Consider the following 21,087-nt stretch of genomic DNA (forward strand, 5'->3'; position numbering starts at 1 on the left):
TGTTCAATAAAACCAAACTCCCTTTTGTGTGCCTTGTGTGGAATGAGGGTGCATCTACGTCATATATTGGATGCCACTTGTTTTCCTGAGACAGGAAAACTTTTTAATAGATCTGCAATAAGCAAACTTTATAGAAACAGCTTCCATTACCTTTCAGATGAAAGGTAAGCTTACAACTTCATTGTAAGGTAAGCTCACAACTTAAACATAGATTTATATTAAGAAATGATAGCTGGACTCACACTTATCTTTGCATATAGTTAGTGAGCCTCCCAGCAATTGACTAATGCTAAGCAGTGATTGTGTACCGAGCAAGTTCTAATCCCATCTTGGGCACAAAGCTATCTGGATGACCTTGGGCCAGTCCCTGTCTCAGAAGAATGCAGTGGGTAAATTCCTTCACAAAAAAGGTTGCCAAGAAAACACTAGAGGGCAGCCATCAGAAATCAAAGTTGACTTGAAGAAACATTTTTTCCCCTCCCTTGTTGCTATGCCATCATTGATCACAAAGAACTGATCATGTGTGGGCAGTAGTGGCCCAATCCCATACTCACTGCTAACCTTGTGTCTTCAATAGCACTCCCTTATTATCTGCAATCGGGCTTGGTACACCACTGCTAAGCAATATATAAAGGATGTAGAACTTAGAGAATTGGTACCATAGTTACCCATACTTCTGAAAGTATTATGCCACAAGCTTATATTTCTTGTTTTGAAATGATCCCACAGTATTCATATATTCCTGAATTGCCCAGGCCCTAATCTAAACTACTAAACAGCTTAATGCTAAAGTCAGCCGAGTGTAACATAATAATTCCCATTTAAAATAAAATAAAATCCAATCCAATCTAATATCTCATTAATTAACAGATAAGTCCATGAGCTATTATTCAAAAGAAAGCTCAATTAAATAATTCTAAGTGGAGATAATAGAACTAAAAATCCTTTACAGTCTTCCCTGAAATTAATGAGAATTATTGATCAATCAGTTTGAAATATCTAAATGAGGACTGGGTATATATGAATTTCTGTATGTACAGCAAACTAGATATTGCTCAATCTATACTCTAATTTACAGCAATCTTTTTATACTATAATGCATTTTTAAAATAATGAATAGAAAGCAGGTTTATACTTTTCTAAATAAAGATAAATATTTACTCAATACAAAATTATATATATATATAAAAACCACTTAAGATATGGGAAACAAGCTGTGTGAAAAAACAGTGACACTGCTTTAGCCTTGAATAAGGATTTTATATTCAGTAGCTGAAGTACATTTCTGAGTACTCTATACCATTTTCATTTTCAAAATGGTCACACGCTGGACAAATTATGACCATGTTTACCGTTGTCAATATTGGCAGTAGTAGGGGTCAATATTGAGACTCATCATAAGTTAAACACCTCTGTTTCACATTCAAAGGTAGAACTAGTGTACAATAGAACTCAACAGCAGCTCTAAGAATCTGTCTTACATCTAACAAGTCTTACAACAAACAATGAAGACCATAACCTGTTTTTTCCTTAGATATTTTTCTAAGAGGTGATAACAACATAGTATAACAACATAGTTGTAAGGCTGTCTTTTAATGCTGCATCTGTAATACACACACACACACACACACACACAGAGAGAGAGAGAGAGAGAGAGAGAGAGAGAGAGAGAGAGAGAGAGAGAGAGAAGAGAGAATGGGAGAAATGGATATGTATACCGAAAAAATTAAGATATAGACCTATGACAAATCATAAGGCTCTGTGTATTTATCAAGTGCATGTAATGTGAAGCCATAATAGATATATCTATACACAAATCATACATGAGTGAAATGATCAATTTGTAGGCATTTCTTTTTCCAAAGCTATTATTTTAGTCAGAAAAACCATTTTGGCTGCTCACTTCAGCAGTCATATGGCACTCACAGTTTCTTTCAGAGAAAAGAAACACCTACGGGGGCTCAGGAACTAACTTGAAGCAGGAACGAATGTTTATAGTGCTTGACTATTGGTGGGTTATGCCATTATGAAAGCTTAGAAGACAGACTGGTGAGACTTCTTTGGACTGTTCCTTCCACTATATATCAGCCCATGTGACTTCCAGCAAGTTCTTAGTTGTTACAAACTATTTCTGCCATTGGATGCATCATTACAAAAAATATTATTCTGGAGTTTTCAGATACAATAGGTGCTTACATTTCTGGGAAATGTAATTTCTGGCATTACAAGCTCCCCAAAGCTTGTATCTGTGTGCCCCAAATTATTGTTACCAGAGGTACTGTCTCAATTAGAAATCAAGATAGTTCTAAATCGAGATACGATGTTAGGAACAAGTTTTTGTTCGCAAATGAATATATCAAATTCCAAGTAGTCACTGCTAATGTTTAATATGGCTTCAGGATTTGGGTGTTATGAAAATCTAACAACTTTGAGATTGTTGATATTATAGAATTGCATAAGGATTGGGTTTGCACATGGCACTAAGCTGTGTTTTTGTGAATAAATCCCAGTTGGCTAATTCTGATATACCAAGCCTTGAATCATATTTTACAAAGCACAGTAACGGGGTCCATACAACATACTAACCTAAAAAACTATATGTTGGCATAACTTGATGCTTAAACTCGATAAATAATTACTATGTAAGTGAATCAGATTTTGTCTAAATTTTACAGTAGGAGAAACCTTGAGACTTCACTGAATTCTGCAACAGGAACTATAGCCTAGTCTGCTCATGGGATCTATGACAACTCGCCACAGTCAACTCACCATGTCCAACTTGCCACAGCCAACTCGCTGTGGGACAATTTGACATGGCCAACTCATCATGGAACAGCACACCATGGCACAAGAGTTACACTAATATCAAAGAAATAGTAGAATAGAATCATTTAAAAAAAGATGCCAAAGGAGAGACAGAATGAAATGTGAATGACAAAAATTAAAATAATTTTAAAACTATTTTAAATAATTGTATTGAATTGTTGAATTGTCCCATAGTGACTTATCTTGTGGTGAGTTAGATATGGCAAATTGTCCTATGGTGAGTTGGCCATGGCGAATAGGCTGCAGTGAGTTGGCGAGTTGGCGGTGGTGAATTGTCCCATTCTGCCTGTAGATGGAGAACACTGGCCTTCCTCAAAAGGGTCAAAACTTGGCTGTGGAGCCTTGTGAGGGGGACATAGAAGCCCAAACAATAATGGGACTAGCTAGTCCCATTAGAAACACCACCATCCTGGCTGTATGAACAGCTCCTAATCACTATCTTGGAATTCTTCAACTTCTGAAAATTTTCTGTTTTATCATTTTAAAACTTTTAATCCTAACTTATTCTGATTTTAATGTTTTATTGATTACATTGTACATCACCTAGAACCCCTCTCCAAGGGAGATGGGCAGTTAAGAAATATGAAAAACAAACAAACAAATAAATGTTGATATCAAAAAAATCCATGTGGGGTCCATCTCCAGAGGTAAATGTGCATAAAAACCTTGAGGCAGTTTTCTGTGACTGACCTCAACAAACATCTGGAATTAGCAGAAGCAATGATGGTACAGGATGCTGGTTCTATGCTCAGGGCTGAATCAGGCGTTCCATGTATTGCCAAACAGGCCTGCAAGCTACCCATGTATCAAAAATTAGGAGAAGACTTTTAAGGGGGAAATCATATCATACGCTTGCAATTTATTGTAATGTTAAAAGTTATCTTACAAATGTTAGATCCTTCTGCCAGGGAGGAACAAATCCATGACATGGGATTTTATAATATAGGGATGCCAAATGTGTGACGTGCTAAATATAATAAAAACTCTAGTTTCTTCTTTGTCTATGAATTGGGTGAAGGATAAACTGAAAAATGTCATGTTTTGAAGAGGGCAGTTTTGCTTGCAAGAATATCAGAGTATCCCTGTTGAGAAAAACAGCATGCTTTTCCCATTAAAACCACAAAATGCATTAGACTTTTCAAATGGATACATTTTGTATACTTATTTCTGTGTTTGTCAATATGACTTAATGATACACATAGGGCGAAGCTGTCAGACTCCTGGACAGATGCTATGTCCATACCATACTCATTTGTTTACAGCTGAAAAAAATATTAGTTTATGGACAGGAATTCTGTGTAAAATTAGTAATATTTTATAGAAATTCACAATATTTTTGAATATTGTGTTAAATGGGAAATAATAGTAATTACACAAATGCAATTGCAATATTTGTTTTGTCTCGGGAATATTAATTTTTGGAATATGGTGTTTTTGTTTCAGGATGAAGAAAAAAAAGGAAAAGGAGCATATTAATCACTATTACCTATTAGCAAATTAGTTGTTTATCTGGTGCACTTTAGGAGTTTTCTCTGTGATTAGTACGTATGAGTGTAATCTTTTGTACCAACATTACATGTACTTCCTGATCCCTTTTTTTCTTTTTGTATGTTCTGCCCTACAAACTATCATCAATTTGTTTTTGAAATTCAGTTCCACAGAAAGCTGTTATTTCCACCAAATAAAATATTTAAGTTGTGTCACTGAAGGTATTCATGTCCATCTAGTTGCCCTTACTCTACTCCGAATTAAGGGGTTACAATGTCATAAAAAGGGAGTTTTCTGAAGGAATTTAGGTAGGTGCAAAAAAAATTGTGATTACAGAAATTATTCATTCATACAATAAATGTAGAGAGCAATATTAGCAATGCATTCTCACTTGCATTTGGTCTCTCTACCTAACATTGACCAGCCTGTTTCCAAGTCATTATGATTCTTTCATAGTATAAAAAAAGCTTACATAAATGTTCATTCAGATGGACCCCTATGGAATTTATTAGTAAAATTTGGTCAAATTGTGACCCATCTGTCTTTGCTGCAATGCTAATTGGCGTTAATACATGTTACAGGTATGCTAAAGTTGCTCTTGTTCATACAACTATTGCTGATAATCTGGACTTCTGTATTCCAGGTTTACATAATCTATATCATGCAACACAATTGTTTATCCTGACTCCTTAGGTAGTAAATCTGAAGTAATAATCATAGCTGTCTTTCATCTTCATTACCGCGGTCTATTCATAAGTGATATTTAAAACTTTCATCTGTCCAGAGGAAAGACTCAAATAATCAATCTATAAAAATCTCTCTCTCTCTCTCTGAGAGATTTCTGAGAGAGAGAAAGAGAGAGAGAGAGAGAGAGAGAGAGAGAGGGAGGGAGAGAGAGAGAGAGAGAGAATGAATTTTTCTACTGAATAACTATGGTAGTATGAACTTACATAATACCTAATTAAAGTTAGGAGTTTTGTAAGGACTGTTGATTTATTATGTCCCTATGGTACAACAGATGGGTCAGCTGAAGAATGTGATTTCTGTGTTTCATCTGCTTGCCTCAGCCTCTTCTAGTGATGCCCCAAGAGCCGAGAAATTGGATAGTGAGTGAGTGACTGACTGACTGAATGTCTGGGAAGATGGCAGTCTTGAAAGTGGTCTCAGGAATGCATAAAATAACTAAAAGTACCTTTAGGACAGTTGTACTTACAAAACAAATAAAATCCACAAAGAAAAAGAAAGCAAGAGAAGAAAAGGACAAGGGGGGGGGGGAAACGAGAGAATTTCATGCAATGGTTTGGGCCTCCACAGCAGTTGTTTATTGGAGCCCATCAGGGTCACTCTGGATTGTGTCACATAAAAAATAGAAACTCTGTTGGAGAAACACAAAGTGAGACAAACTGACAGCCACACACAGAGGGGATGATTGGGAAGCCAGGACATTGGAGGGACCATGCCGGTGATTATTTACAAGAGAGATACAACACCGAGAGGTACAATCCTGCCCCTGCTTGGCTCCTCTCTGACTCAGCCAGTCTCCTCATTCCAGGACTCAGGGGTGGCACTGGGAGCTGTGGTTCCTTCCCCGTTGCATGTCGCTGGACCTGCTGATGTCATTGTTGATGTTTCTGCTTTAGTTGCTGGAGCTGTGGATGTTTTTCCCTCTGGGATTTCTTCTGCAGGGGCTGATACCATTGTGGCCACCCGGGCAGCTTCAGTTGTTGGAGCTGTGTTATCTGCTTCAGGTTTAGCCTGCAGGGTGTTGTTGGGCTGTGTTGTAGCAGCACCATCTGTTGTGGCAGCAGTGGGAGGGGTTGGCTTGGCTGCATCTGTGTGTTCTGGCGCTCGGAGTCTCTTCATCATTGTGGTTACTCGGACAGCTTTCTGTGGGTTGCGAGGAAAAACATGGTTTTGAGATCTTAATGTCTCCTTAATGTTTCATAACCCCAGTTCAGAATACACAATCCCACAGACCTCTTGGCTTAAAAAAAAAAGTAACCTTGATATATTCACATTGGAAGTTCCACATTTTATTTTTAAATGTGCTGTCAGCGTCCGTAACAGCAGATAAACACTTGAGAAAAGAATGCATTTATAATAGATCCTCAAGGGTAAAAGCATCAGAAAGCAAATAACAAGGTAAAACTAATGTATCGTGATTTGTACTTTATCTGATGATGATTAATCCAAGTAGCAGTCTTTAGAAATGGCAATTTATGGCTGTCATTCAATTTAAGTTTTTTAGATACTGTTTTTTAATTGTGCCATTTTTAAACCCATAAAGAGACAGGAAAATTAATATTAATAGAGGGATTAAATACATTGATTTATTGAGGTTAATAAAAATCAGACAAGGCATAGTGAGAAATAAATGTATATGGAACATGCAATTACTGTAAAATACTTAAATGCATATTTGTAATATAAGAATATTAGTATTTTATCAGGATTAGGTTAATAGAAATGCTTGATCTACTAATATATTCTTCATACCATTCAGATGAGAAACATTTTTTAAGAAAGGTTTGTAAAATGTCTATGACATCAGTAAATTCCAGGGAATATTCTCTTCAGAAATTATCCCAGTGATTAATAAATTGATATAAAATATGAATTACTTGTTTAAAAAAGTAAAAGAGAGTAGACTCCAGAATTGTATATGATTCCTGAAAACCTTGGGTGTATCCCCAAGCAGGTTGTAATTTTTATTTTTATTTTTAATGTGATAACAGAAGAAAATAATTAAAATGTGGATAATAATCATGGGAGAAGGCAAAACCAAATGATTCCTGTATTTTGCCAAGGAAACCACATTGGTAGACATGATAAAGGGAGTGTTTATGTAATGCAGATTGATGGGCCTCTCAAATGGGATGGTACTCAACATACTAAGGAGGAAGAGCTGAGGATCTTCCAGCATACAACTGGTATTTTATGACTCTTTTAGATTAAAGTCTTCAGATTGTATGAATGGCTGAGGCTGCCATTCAAAAAAAGGAAAGAAGAAGAAGAAAAAGACAATCCGAAGCTGTAAATAATTACATGTGAAAACATGAAACATAAGCATAAACATGGGAAAGCTCAATACAATGAAAGATGAAATGAATCAGCTACAATTGACATCTTTGGCACCAGCAAATCGAATGGAGTGAGATTTACACTTTTACTCAAAAAATCATACTGTTTGCTACAAAGAACATAAAAAGAAAGAAGGAGCAACATTGTTTTCATGGTCAGGGGAAAAAAAACAGTCTACAAACCAATAATAAAGAAAGAAGATTTAACAGAGTGTGGAAAGTATAATACATGTTCCTTATTTTCGCTTGCTAGTAAAAGAATTCTTAGGATTATCTTGGATCAATTATAAGGAAAGAGAGATGCCAGGTATTCAAGATAGTTTTAGAAAAAAATAAAGATCAAATATTATTGCTGATGCCCACTCAATAATTGAGAAATTAAAAGCATATTTCTCAAAAGTGAGTATGAGCCTCATTGTTTATAAAAGCAATTGATGGTATAAAGCAGGGGTAGTCAACTTTTTTATACCTACTGCCCACTTTTGTATCTCTGTTAGTAGTAAAATGTTCTAACCGCCCACCGGTTCCACAGTAAGGGTGATTTATAAAGTAGGGAAGTAACTTTACTTTATAAAATTTAGAAAGCAGCGTTACAGCAAACCTCTACCGCCCACCATGAAAGCTGGAACGCCCACTAGTGGGCGGTAGGGACCAGGTTGACTACCACTGGTATAAAGCTAGAACATTTATTATCACAATATCACAGGAAGCCATGGTCCTCATAAAACAATCCAAACTAGATGGCTCTGGATTGGTAAAGAAAAAGTTAAGAATGGTTTTTAAAATTGAAGAAAGAAACATCAATATCCTGCGTTATATTGAAGACACTATGCTAATAGCATGACATGCAAATGATTTGCAAGCTCTAATAATGAAAGTCAAGGAGCACAGTGAAAAAAATGAGACTAAGAATAAACATAGAAAAGACTAGATTAATGACTGCAGATAAAGCAATCATCCTTAGAATGACAGTGAAGAAACTGAAATAGTGGATAGCTTCTGCCTTTTAGGGTTAAATAAAGAAACCAGCAGCCAAGAAATACATCGCAGATTAGCATGGGGTAGGATAACAATGAAGAAATATTCAGATGCCATGCATGCCTATAAGGAATAATGTGGGCAATGTTTTTTCCTGTAATATTCTAATAGTGTGAAAGTTGCATCTTAAAGAACTTTGAGTGTTAGAAAGAGTATTGATGCTTTTGAACTTAGATGTTGGATGAGACTCCTAAGAATACCATAGGTGACGAAGGAAATAAGTAAATGAATAATGGGGGAAAAATCAATTCGGTGTTCTTATTTGAGGCACAAATGATCTGGCTCAAATAATATTTTGGGTATATTATGAAAGATATATCTATAATGACTAGTACAGTAGTTAGAGTGCAGTACTTCGTGCTGCTACTGCTGACTGCCAGCTGACTGCAATTTGGCAGATCGAATCCCACCAGGCTCAAGGTTGACTCAGCCTTCCATCCTTCCAAGGTGGGTAAAAGGAGGACCCAGATTGTTGGGGGCTAATATGCTGACTCTGTAAACCATCAACTTGATAATCTATATTCCATCAAAAATGTTTATCATTTCCTGTTATAAAGTTCAAGGCTGCATGTTTGTACGGCACTTTGTGATATAGAAGTTAAGATGTGAAATACAGTATATTTTATTTTAGTTATCTAATTTTTTTTAACTGTTCATCTCACAAGTAAGTGATTCTGGGTGCAACTGCAAGCATGCAACAAAACTAAAACATTAAATATTATTATTGAAAATGTTAAAAACATTAAAAAGCTATAAAACAGATAAACAAGATATTTATCTAATTTATCATTTAGTTTATTAGTTAGTTAATTAATTAACAATAAAGTAATAATTATCGGGCAGAGTTTCAAAATTCCAGCATTTTTTAACCTAGTAATGTTTAGAACATTGATGCCATAACACAAGGATTTTCTAGACAGTATTCTCTCTAACCTCTTTTGGCAGAAGGCTGTGGAAAATGTTATAGAGCTGCAGAATATCCTAGATGGAGCAGAATATGTAGATCATTTTCAGCAGGGTTCAAACCTGGTATTTCTTAATAATCTCTGATTACATCCTAAGGAAGTTTGAGCCTGCTTACCTTTTCCAGATCAGCCAAAGTCAACTAGGCGTTTCCAGCTAATCAAACTATAGCTTTCCATTTACACATTATCACACTACAGGTGGTCCTCAACTTATCATCACAATTGAGCCCAAAATTTATGTTGCTAAGTGAAACATTTGTTAAATGAGCTTTGCTTCATTTTCCAACCTTTATTGCCACAATTGTTAAGTGAACTGGTGCAGTTGTTAATTTAGTAACTTGGTTGACAAGTAAATCTGGATTCCCCATTGACTTGTCAGAAGGTTGCAAAAGGGGATCACATGGCAGAAGGACACTGCAGCCATCATAAATATGAACCAGTTGCCAAGTATCAGAATTTTGATCATGTGACTCAGTGGTGAAATTTAAATTCTGTTACTACCTGTTCTGTGGGCATGGCTTGGTGGGCGTGGTGTGGCTTGGTGGGCATGGCAGGAGAAGGATGCTGCAAAATCTCAATTCCCTCTGGGGACAGCCAGAGGTGGCATTTGTTTGTTCTCCGAACTACTCAAAATTTCCGCTACCGGTTCTCCAGAACCTGTCTTTGAACCTGTCAAAACCTGCTGGATTTCATCTTTGACAGGACTACAGGTATATGCTGCAATGGTTGTTAAATGCAAAAAATGGTCATGTCTCTTTTTTTCAGCACTGCTGTAAGTTTGAACGGTCACTAAATAAAATGTTGTAAGTCAAGGATGACCTGTATTGTCCAGCTATTATATTTATTGTGAGAAATGGACAAAGTTATTTTGATTTCTTATTTATCTGTGGTGAAGTATAATTCTTTCATTAAGTTCTAGCCCTCTGAAAGAAAACCAACACACAGATTTTCCTAGAGACTGAAAGAAGAAGTTCTGGATGCATTTCCTCACATGCAGAGTAAAGTTGTCATAAGCTTTTGCAAGAGGAGGCCTTTGCTAGCAATACATTACCTTCCATTTTGCCCTGGCAAAGTTCTTTTCAATCTGAGCACATACGCCATCTTTTATATTCTTGTCTGAAGCTGCATTGCCAGAAATCCTAGAGACAAAAGAAAAAACAAACAAACCAGTCAGTTATGTCACCTCATCATAGCCCCTCTTTAGTCTAAATGTCTTGCTTTGCTTTAGTTAATGTTTGTAGGTCCTGAATAGGAAGGCTAGAGGCAGCAATTAGTTCTCAGTACAAAACAATTCACATTGTAAATGTTATGAAATCTGAACATCTTGAGCTCTTCCTTTTGAACATGGAGATGTGGACTTTATATTGTCCCTATTCATGTTTCTCAGCATTGTGCACTTGTCTTTAGAACTCTTTTTTTTCCTTATGGAGCAACTATAGGGCTCTCACCATTCATGAGAAATAGCTTCTTCTGCTGTAATTCTCTGGTCTTGATCCACCTCCATCAGACGGGCTACTAGGTCCTTAGCTAAAGAGAAGGAAGGAGAAGATGACTTTTAAATGGCACCAGTGGGAATGAATGTGACAGCAAATGTTGCAATGGCTTTGCAACACACAAATTCTGAAAGGACTACGAGTTCATTAAAAAATGTGTGTCTTTCAGCCCAAAATAGATACTACCCTGAAGTAATTTAGTATGACTGACTCCTTTTAGTATATAAAAACAGCCTTGGGAAGTCACAATCTTTCTGTTAAAAATTGTCAGAAAGGTAGTAACTTGGGAGTATTGGAAATTATATTCAAGAGGATGCAATGATTGGGACGGCTGAGCTAAGAATCTAAGTGAACTTACATAACTTACTGTAACGCGCTTTACATGGGGCTGCCCTTGAAGAGTGTTCGAAGATTTCAGCTTGTCCAGAACGCAGCCGCGCGAGCGATTGTGGGTGCACCTCGGTACACCCACGTTACACCTATCCTCCGCGAGCTGCACTGGCTGTCCATTGGTCTCCGGACATGCTTCAAGGTGCTAGTCGTTACTTTTAAAGCCCTACATGGTATCGGACCTGGGTACTTGAGAGACCGCCTCCTGCCAGTCACCTCCCAAAGACCTATCAGATCCCACAGACTAAGCTTCCTCCAAATTCCATCTGCCGGCCAATGTCGGCTGGCGACTCCCTGGGGAAGGGCCTTCTCTGTGGCTCTCCGGCCCTCTGGAACGATCTCCCCATGGAGATCCGGACCCTTACTACCCTTCCAGCCTTCCGCAAAGCAGTTAAGACCTGGCTGTTCCCGCAGGCCTGGGGCTGTTGAACTATCCAGCCCCATTCGAGGTTACGGCTGTTGTAGAATTTTAAATTGTTGTTTTTATTTTATTTTTTGTATCCCCTCCCTTTTTATTGTTAGCCGCCCTGAGTCTCTCAGGAATAGGGCAGTATACAAATTTAATAAAATGAAATGAAATGAAATTTACCCTTAACATTTTGGGTTACAGTGTGCAACTTCTTTTACTTGCTTCCACCATTCTCACAGCCTTACCTGCCTGTGAGATATCATCCCAATAAGGAGGATCAAATTCATAGTCTCCAGCCAAGATCTTACGAAATAGGTTCTTGTCATGATTCTCATAATCGTCCTCATCCATTTCCTCATAGAAGGGTGGGTTTCCCGACAGGCTACAGTGTAGAAAAAGAAGTTCAGATTCTAAATATTCCTCTTCAAATTCCCAGCCAGCATGGTCAATGTAGCATTGTAGTAGCTACTCATTGGTAATTCTAAAAACTGCAATCCCAGCAAATTTGGGGAAGGCTCAGCTGCTGTAGCAGACTTATTTCATAAGAACTTTCTACTGCTTTTTCTGCAACCATATTTTTCTCCTGATGTCCATTCTATGTTTGTACCTTCCTCCTTCTCCTCCCCATCATCAGTATGATCCTTCTTTACTTACAGAATATACATGATGACACCAATAGCCCAGCAGTCCACAGGCCGCCCATATCGTTGGCGCCCCACCACTTCAGGCGCTAAAAGGACAATTGTAGAAGATGAAGACTATTCAGAAGACAGGCACATGTTTTTCTGAACACATTACAATCACAATTTCAGTAGACAACATTTCAGGAAATGTATCTTGGCAGAGCTAAATACAGAATGCTTTGGCATTGTTCTTAATTCTATTGCAAACTATTTTGTGAGAATTTATAGAATGAGCATTATGAAGAAGATACATTAAAATCTTCCCTAGTGGCATTTTAAGTACACACACACACACACACACACACACACACACACATTGTGGGATGGAGATGGAATTGTGATATAGAAGTAAAATTGTGTCCTTAAACAGTTAATCATTTTGGAAATATTTAAAATCCATGTTAGGAGTTATTTGCGCTCAAATCTTCTCTCCCGTTTTTACAGCTTACAAGTTGCCCGTTTAGAGTATATATAATTGAATCATAGCATATGCGTAACTTTCTGTGAGGAATGGTTTGGAATATATGGAAGTTGCTCCCTATGTTGAAAAATGTCAACTGCAAAAATTGTACTGAATCAACCATATTTAGAGAAATATTTTTGTGTCATGGGCTGCATTCCCACTGAAAGAATCTGTAGGGACCACAAGTGCTTGTCACAGCCAGGCAACAATATCAAAGCTTACAGTTTTCCCTCTCTGCACAAAATATCTATGGAAAAAACGGGGAACTCATGGTCAAGCAGCAAGGCAGAAGGTAATACATAAAGGTAAATTGCTATAGACCAAAAACAGGGAAGGAGTTTTATGCTTATGAGTTTTTTATAGGCATCTGGTTGGAAATAAGTCTATGACTAGATCAGTGACGTGCGGTGAGGTTTATGCCTGGTGAGGCTCAGCTGGGCATCCTTTTGCGAAGCAGGGCAGCGTTCGGCCTCGGCGGTGGTGGTGGGGAATTTGCATCGCGGGAGCCGCCAAGTGCCCGGGTCTGCAGCAAAGGCGCTTGGCAGCTCCCACGATGCAAAGTGCCCCGCCGCCCACCTGCTGACCCGGTCTGCTGCTTCTCCAAGCTCCGCCGCTGGAAGTCTTGGATCGCCTCTGGGGGAAAGCTGAGTGAGAAGCGGAGCGAAGCTTCTCTGTGGCCTCCCGGCGCTGCGCAGAGGCTCTTGCAGGAGCGCGTGCCAGCGGCCCGGAGCAGCCCCGCACGCGCTCCTGCAAGAGCCTCTGCGCAGCACCGGGAGGCCGCGGAGAAGCTTCGCTCCGCTTCTCACTCAGCCTTCCCCCAGAGGCGATCTGAGACTTCCAGCGGTGGAGCTTGGAGAAGCAACGGCCGCAGGCCAGGTCAGCGGGTGGGCGGTGGGGCACTTTGCATCGTGGGAGCCGCCAAGCGCCCAGGTCTGCAGTAAAGGTGCTTGGTAGCTCCCGCGATGCAAAGTGCCCGTCTCCACAAGAAAGAAGCGAGGGCTTCTCCCGCCTGGCTCTTGTAAGGAAACCCCCGGCTAAGCGTTTTGTGGCTGGCTGAAATGCGCGGACATTTCCAGCCACCCACAGGGGGACTAGGAGGGAAGGAGTCGCTCCTCGGGAGTCTATCTAGCCAGCAGCCCCAGGAGACACCCCCCGCCCCCCAGAGAAGAATTGGGGCCACCAAAGCTCCCACACCCACCCACCTTTGGGATGCAAGAGACAGGAAGGCTTGCAGCGAAGGGAATCTGGACCCTGGGAAGGTTGGGGAGGGGTGAAGAGCGAGCCTCCTCCTTCTCTCCCACTCCTCTCTCCTCTGAAGCGCGCCCTCCGAAATAACCCGCCCAACGTAAGCGTGCTCAAGAAGACATGATTCGCTGCTTCCAGATCAGGAGGCGGGAGAATTAGTGCCTCTTTTCCATCTGAACTTTTTTGCCTTTTAACTCTTTCTTAACTTTTAGAAGGTGAAAAATTCCCAAGTTCTCTCGCCTCCTGCTTTGGTTAACACTAAGCAGACACCAAGCCACTGTGACCTTGAATCTGGTAGCAACTATCTTGGCTTTAATTATTTTAAAAAATATATTTAAATTTCTTTTCTTTTCCTGAGGAGAGTGGTGAGGCTCTGCCTCCCTTGCCTCTAGTGACTGCACATCCCTGGACTAGATACAGGAGGGTTATTTTCTGTTCCTATAGTTTATTCATTGTAATGTTGTCCTGATTCCTATGCCGTTTCTTACCTAGATATTCAGGAGTTCCACAAGGTTCTTTGATGAGCCCATTCTCCAACTTGGCTAGGTGAAAGTCACTGATCACAATCTTAGAATTCTTCAGGCGGTTGTAATATACTAAATTTTCTAGCTGCAGAAACAGTTGAAAAGAGAATGAACACATGGAAGACAGAATGAAGGCAAGAGGAAAGAACTGCAGAATGGGAGCATTATTTCCTTCTAGTTGTATGTTTACATCAGATGTCTCCAAACTTGGCAACTTTAAGACTTGTGAACTTCAACTCCCAGAATCCTCCAGCCAGGTGGCTGGAGGATTCTGGGAGTTGAAGTCCACAAGTCTTAAAAGTTGCCAAGTTTGTGGACCCCTGGTTTACACGCATGCTTATACATCCACACAATCACTTCAAGCTTCTGGGAAAAGTAAAAGGCATGATATTTGAAATGGATGTTTCTATCCATTCCTTCAACTACCGTAAGTATATATAGCATCATGTATACAATGTCCTTCTAAAATTGGGTGGGTGGGGGGGAGAAGGCATTGCAATTTATAAACAGAAGAAAGAGTACATGGGCCAAGAATGTACCACCAACGAGAGATACAGGCTAGAGGGAGATGATCCAACTTGCCTTGAGATTCCTGTGTACGATCTTCAGTGAATGCAGGTATGCCACAGCCTCCAAGACCTGCCTGATGACATTACTAGTGTCACGCTCAGAGTAGTACCCTTGGTCCAAGATCCAATCAAATACCTCTCGACCAGTGGCCCTATAAATAAGGCAACAGACAAAAGCAACAGGGAAATTGGATAACTAAAATACTAGTTAATGCCAACTAGTATTACAAACTACAATGGATGTAGCCAAAATTGGCATTCTCATTCCACATTACTACAAATTGTAAAGCAATAGAGAATAGAACAATGTCTGAATCCATCTGATTTGGTACATGTTAATTGTCATCACAATAGAATCTTTCCCAGCATTATTTAAAGATGCCAGAGATTAAATCAGAAAGGGTTTTTTTCTCCCCAGAAGAAACCAAAACAGTAGACTGAGTGATGGCCTTTTCCTGCAGAAAAAAGAAATTATAATATAATGAGAAGGAAACTTTCCCTTCCCCTTCTAGATGGTGTCATTAACATTTAAGGAGTTTCTGATAAGTGCCATGCTGTATTTTGGGATGGGGAGGGAGGGAAGGGCAAGGATTAGCATCATAATCCTATGGCCCTGGCAGCATGAGAAGAGAACCCAATGGGTCATTTTAGGAGTTTGTCAGACCTGGAACCATCTTTTACCTTGGGCCTTCAGGTCTGCCACAGTTTCTACTGTGGGAAAGTGGGAGGGGGGATTATATGGAGTATGGGAGATATATGGTCAAAATAATGTTCTTTTCTCAGAGAGCCAAGGACACCTTGCCTTGCAGCTGCGATGATGTAACTGGGCAGGATCTCCAGTTTTGGATAGTGCCTGATTGGATCATGTGATGGGACATGTGGGTGCTGGGAAGGGACTTGAACTTTCTTTTGGGTGGGGAAAACCTGAAAACATTCAGATTCGGGTTTTCCCAGATGTGCCAATATGGCATCTAATAAAATGGAACTTTGAGGAAACTCAAGCTCTGGAATCTTCTTTCGTCGGGGGTGTTACTTGGAACCCTGACAGAGTTTAGATTCATGCAACACCAACTTACAGTTCCAAGAAGAGGAAATACTCTTTCCGGGTAACATATACATCCACCAGCTGTAGAATGTTGGGGTGCTTTACCCTGTAAGAAAAGAGAAAAGCTAGTTTCAGGATCTGCTATCAGGCAGAAACATAAAGCCCAAGTGAGATATCTGCTCAGTCTTCTCAAGAAATTTGTCAAGTCATCTTGTAGTCATTTACTGCATTTTAATTAGGATGTTATATCTTGCCTAAATCTGTTTTTGCCATATCTGAAGTCATGCAGCTTGTTCCATTATTAATGGATACAATGAATACTGTAGAATTCTGCTGCTTTCATCATATGTAAAATGAAAGGGAATTGCGTTGTGATATTGCAATGTTACTTTCATCAGGCTGACATTCCCGCCTCCCTCTGATCCTTGCAGAAACTGCTTCCCCTTTCTGAAAAGTATAATTTATATTTTATCCTTTCTGGAGCATGTTGCTTCCTTTAATTCTGTTTTATAGTATTAGCTTTTAAGCATTTTTTCCTTATCTTAGCATTTTTTTTTTGAAATCTTCAGTTCATCAACATCTATTCTGAAATGTTACATATTGTGAACTAGTATTTCTCTTATACTGCTAAAGTTAATATGTTTCTTCATGGTGATGTTTAGAATGGGGAGGAATAGCAATGCCAAAGGTTCTGACCAATGGTGAACATGCCATGCACCCAAAATCAGGATGCCACCATCTGGAGGGAAGGGGAGAGGAGCAGGAGAGAAGCTAGGTATAGACGCAGGATAGGAATTGACAGTATAGGACAGTATATATCCTGCTAATAAGGTTTTGGCTGGCACTTTAATTGAACTCTGAAGAAAGATGCAATCACTGTTCCTGATTAACTATCAGTTAACTGTAGCTGCATTCCATTTATGAAAATAATTAAATTGAACATTTGTAACTTGGAATCAACCTTCTCCACTCACATCTTCAGGATGATGATCTCATTCTTGGCTGCCTTTCGCACTTTGCGCCCATCTCTTTTCAGAAACTTCTTGCAAGTATAAAGCTTGCCTGTCGATTTCTCTTTGGCACGGAATATCTCACAAAACTCCTCTCTAGGAAAAGAACACCCATCTTTAAGTTTGAAGAGATTGTATCCATTCGCTGAAGCAACACAATTGTGCAGCAGAGACGGTAAATAGCTTAACTTTATGAATCATCCACTTCCCAAAAGAGACAGAGGATACATCATGTGTTCCCTCAGCACAATGTTATTAAGTGCATATTGACTGAGGATTGACCACAAAGGGGAAGGATATGAAAAGCAGAGGAAAAAAAAAATGTCCATTGAATGTATTATACGAGTACAGCATTCTCAGTGTGTTTTGTTAAAGTACAGTACCTATTATTTGCAAACTTTGGCTGACCTTTAAAATTAGCTCTATATTTGCATTTACATGTGCTTTCATGTTGTCAATTGTGTCACTTGTTGAACAACAAGATATAAAACAAAAGTGGGGAGGGGGGTGGAATTCAGGAGAAGGGGAAGAGTGTCATTCGTAGGTTCTAACCTAAATAGATTTACTAACTTAAGAGAGGGTTAGATTTAGCCTTCAGAAGGACCTGTCTTGTTTCAGGCTAAACTGAATCCCCTCACTCAGCTAACACTCTGTTAAGTAAGTTAGTGATCAGGGAGTTAGTAAACTCTCTTCACTCCTGAGATGAGACTCATCAGAGATCCCCCTCTCCAAAAGCACCTCTACTTCCTGTGTAGTTTTCATACTGGTCTCCAGCGACATAGAACATGTGTGACAAATTTCAGAGGAGTAGGTAAAGCCACCCTTTGAGTTCACTCATGGTGGTGTCTACTTCAGTTGCACTTCTATGTTCTTTTTAAACCTTTTTCCAAGGGGAAATAAAATAAAACAAGGTAGGCAGGGGTGGGCTCCTACGGGTTCGCCTGAGTTCAGGAGAACCCATAGCTAATATTATGGCCACTTTGGAAACCCTCCAAATCCCACTCTTGGCTGGCTCCTCCCCTCCTGCCCCGCCACTTCCACCCTTCCCCTCCCCTCCCTTCCCAGGAGTCCTCACGTAGCCCATTTTGGATGTGAGTTAAGTGCAGGGCCCATGCCGAACCTTGGGGAGGAGGAAAAACAGGCCTCCTGGAAGTTCCAGAAGTCCGTAAACAGGCCCGTTTCCAGTCTCCGGAGGGACTCTGGAGCCCAGGGGAGGTAGTTTTTGCCCTCCCAGAGGCTCAGGGAAAGCCTCCGGAGCCTGGGGAGGGTGAAAACGCCCCCCTGTCATGGTGCAGACTAGGCCACATCCACCATGGTCACGCCTACCCAGCATCCGGGCAGAGAACCCGTTGCTGAAATTTTTGAAGCCCACCCCTGAAAGTAGGTAACACACAAATAATGATTTATGGAATTGTTTCCAAGCCCTTTTACCAGTAGTGGCTATAGGAAAATTTGCATTTTCTTCTGTATAATTAAGTAACCTATAACACACTCTCTCTCTTCGTGTGTGTGAGTGTGTGTGTGTGTGTGTGTTTGTGTGTGTATCTGTCTGCCTACCTGTCTTTTCCTTAGAAACTATGTACTATATATAGCTTGTGTGAATGGGTCTGGCATAATCTCTGCTCTAGGCCACATGGCCAGGAAGATGAAGGAGAAGGGCTTAGAATAGAATAGCCAAAAACATTATGAGCTTCTACCCAACTATCTTGTCCATAAGATTGCATTGGATGGATTTTTTTTTAAAAAAAACTTCCTCCATAGTTGCCAATTGAAGTCCATTTTTTTTAAAGTATTTTTTTTCTAGTTTTCCCTAACACATCTAGTCCTGTTTTCTTTGGGTTTTGGAGAGGTATCCAACTGACAGACAGATGAATAAGGAAACATTATTTTGGGTTGGGGAAAAAAAGAAAAAGGCTGTGAGTGGGGACTCCCCGCCTCCCAGGTTCCCAGGTCCTTTGCATGGTCGGGAAGATTAAAGCATAGCAGTGTATGACAGACTCAGCCAAACACATCTGTCTGTGTCTCACCATATCTTCTCTTGCATCTGAAGTAACCTGAGGAAAGCTTACTGTGTTACAATCTAGAAATGGTATTTTCCCTACTATCCTCCTTTAAAAGGCTGCATGTTGTCTATAAAGGGCATTTTGATGTTCATGGGAGTGGCAACCCAAAAACCATTTCGATTTCAGCAATCTTGGGACTCAAGTTGGTTCTGCCATTTTTCTGTGGGAATGTCCTCTTCAATCTAGTGCCAGACTTCACTGCTGCCCTTTATTCCTCTTTTGGCTATGATGGAGGACTGGATCTCTGGTGCCTACAATCCTCTTTTTACCCAATAAGATTTAGGATGACATGATTTCCTGCTGGCTTTCAGATGGAAGAGTACAGCAGAACAATTATGTGGCAATGGACCTGACATTCTCTGTGGTTCATTGCTTGTACATAGATCTATAGACAGGGAAGGGATGGTTGAGTTGTTTGCAATGTGTGACGGCAGCTCTTTTTTTTTGGGGGGGGGGGGAGGACAAAAGAGAGATTATAACTCTGGGAGGTCATTCTGTCAGTCTGTCAATCTGTTCTAAATTGTCATTTGGATCCCTGGTGATTAAATATAAGCATAAAACCTGATAACCATTATATTATTTTCTCATCCCTGAAATATAATAGTAGTTCTTGCTAGTCTAAACTTTATCCAAATTCACCAATACTGAACTACCCATCAACCTCTCCATCATCCCTAAAGAACATTACAGAGAGTAGTAAAACACCATTCTGGGAAATGTATGAATAGTAGCATAGAATAGTAGAACACTTACGTTTTGATTACCTGTCCCAGGTCATATCTGTCAGTCACCTCAGATGGCTGGTTATAATCCTTCTTATCTCCCAAGGTAACACATCCAAACGGCATTGCCAAGCCTGATACTGAAAAATAAGTGCATAAGGAAGGCTCTGAGTCATCATTTATGAGTACAGGTAGTTTGTAGCACCCCAGGATTTTGATTGGGCATCGGAGTCCTTCGGGAGTGGGCGGCATACAAGATCAATAAACTCAACTCAACTAGAGAGATCCACTCACCACTGCTTCCCTGAGCGAGCTGAATGTGAGCAGGTGCAGTTAGATAGTCACATATGCTAAGGTGTGGCTTGCTGTGACAGGCTGGGAAGCATTTGGGGTGCATTGCTCCATGAAAAGATTGACCCACTGTCCAAGCTCCAGTGAAAGAGATTCCATGTTGACGATTCAAAACAGAATGGAAAATAAAACTTCCCTATTGTAACGTCTTTGCAAAAGTTAGGGAGGCAGACCCATTTGGAATGATAATTTATAAACCTCAGATCATAAATGGTGTTGCTGGAAAATGGGCATGCTGTCAAAATGATCAAAAAGGAGATCCTCAATAAGATAACATTACGGGGATATTTTTTTTTTAGTGAGCTGGCATGCATAGAAACTAAAATTTGAGAATATGTTGTGGTGGCTTTTTTCAGCATTCGCCAGATAGCTATCCCAGAGAGTATAATCCATCACAAAAAAGGGGTTGTTGAACTGCAACTCCTTGCAGTGCATCTGTCGGGGTTACAAGTAACACACCCAATGGAATCAAAACTCCAAGGCAGGCATGTTCCTCAAAGTGTAGATTTATTAGGCATGTCATATTGGCACATCCGGGGAAACCCGACTCTAAACCCACCTCGGGTTTCCTCCTAGTGAAAAGTAGAATTTACTTTCCCCTGCCCATGTAGTCCATCACGTGGTCCAATCAGGCCACAGACAAAGGGTCATCGCTTGGTCTCAGATCCCACCTCCTTGCACCTGGTGGGAAAATTCTTGATTCTCAGAAGAAAGAATTTTACT

The 21,087-nt window shown here is 39.9% G+C and overlaps 1 protein-coding gene across 1 annotated transcript; it reads right to left on the reverse strand.

Annotated features, from left to right (window-relative positions):
• Nucleotides 1–5,844: 5,844 nt before the first annotated feature.
• Nucleotides 5,845–20,139, reverse strand: CAMKV (CaM kinase like vesicle associated). Its single transcript, XM_032211794.1, has 10 exons — nt 20,045–20,139; nt 17,193–17,324; nt 16,250–16,324; nt 15,187–15,325; nt 14,569–14,689; nt 12,344–12,419; nt 11,935–12,071; nt 10,846–10,924; nt 10,449–10,536; nt 5,845–6,201 (listed from the first exon to the last, which is right to left on the reverse strand). Exons 1-10 carry the CDS (start codon nt 20,137–20,139, stop codon nt 5,845–5,847), a joined length of 1,299 nt encoding a protein of 432 aa, XP_032067685.1.
• Between the last annotated feature and the right edge of the window lie 948 nt (nt 20,140–21,087).

Source organism: Thamnophis elegans, chromosome 2 (assembly GCF_009769535.1).
Source record: "Thamnophis elegans isolate rThaEle1 chromosome 2, rThaEle1.pri, whole genome shotgun sequence".
Taxonomy (NCBI): Eukaryota; Metazoa; Chordata; class Lepidosauria; order Squamata; family Colubridae; genus Thamnophis; species Thamnophis elegans.

What these genes read in the sequence shown, in the direction of transcription:
- CAMKV (XM_032211794.1), bottom strand. Translation starts at nt 20,139, where the DNA reads ATGCCGTTTGGATGTGTTACCTTGGGAGATAAGAAGGATTATAACCAG. An exon ending in CTGGGACAGGTAATCAAAAC is followed by an intron (nt 17,325 to 20,044) that starts GTAAGTGTTCTA and finishes TTCTTTTCCTAG; the next exon opens with AGAGGAGTTTTGTGAGATAT. An exon ending in TGGAACTCCTGAATATCTAG is followed by an intron (nt 12,420 to 14,568) that starts GTAAGAAACGGC and finishes TTGTCCTTTTAG; the next exon opens with CGCCTGAAGTGGTGGGGCGC.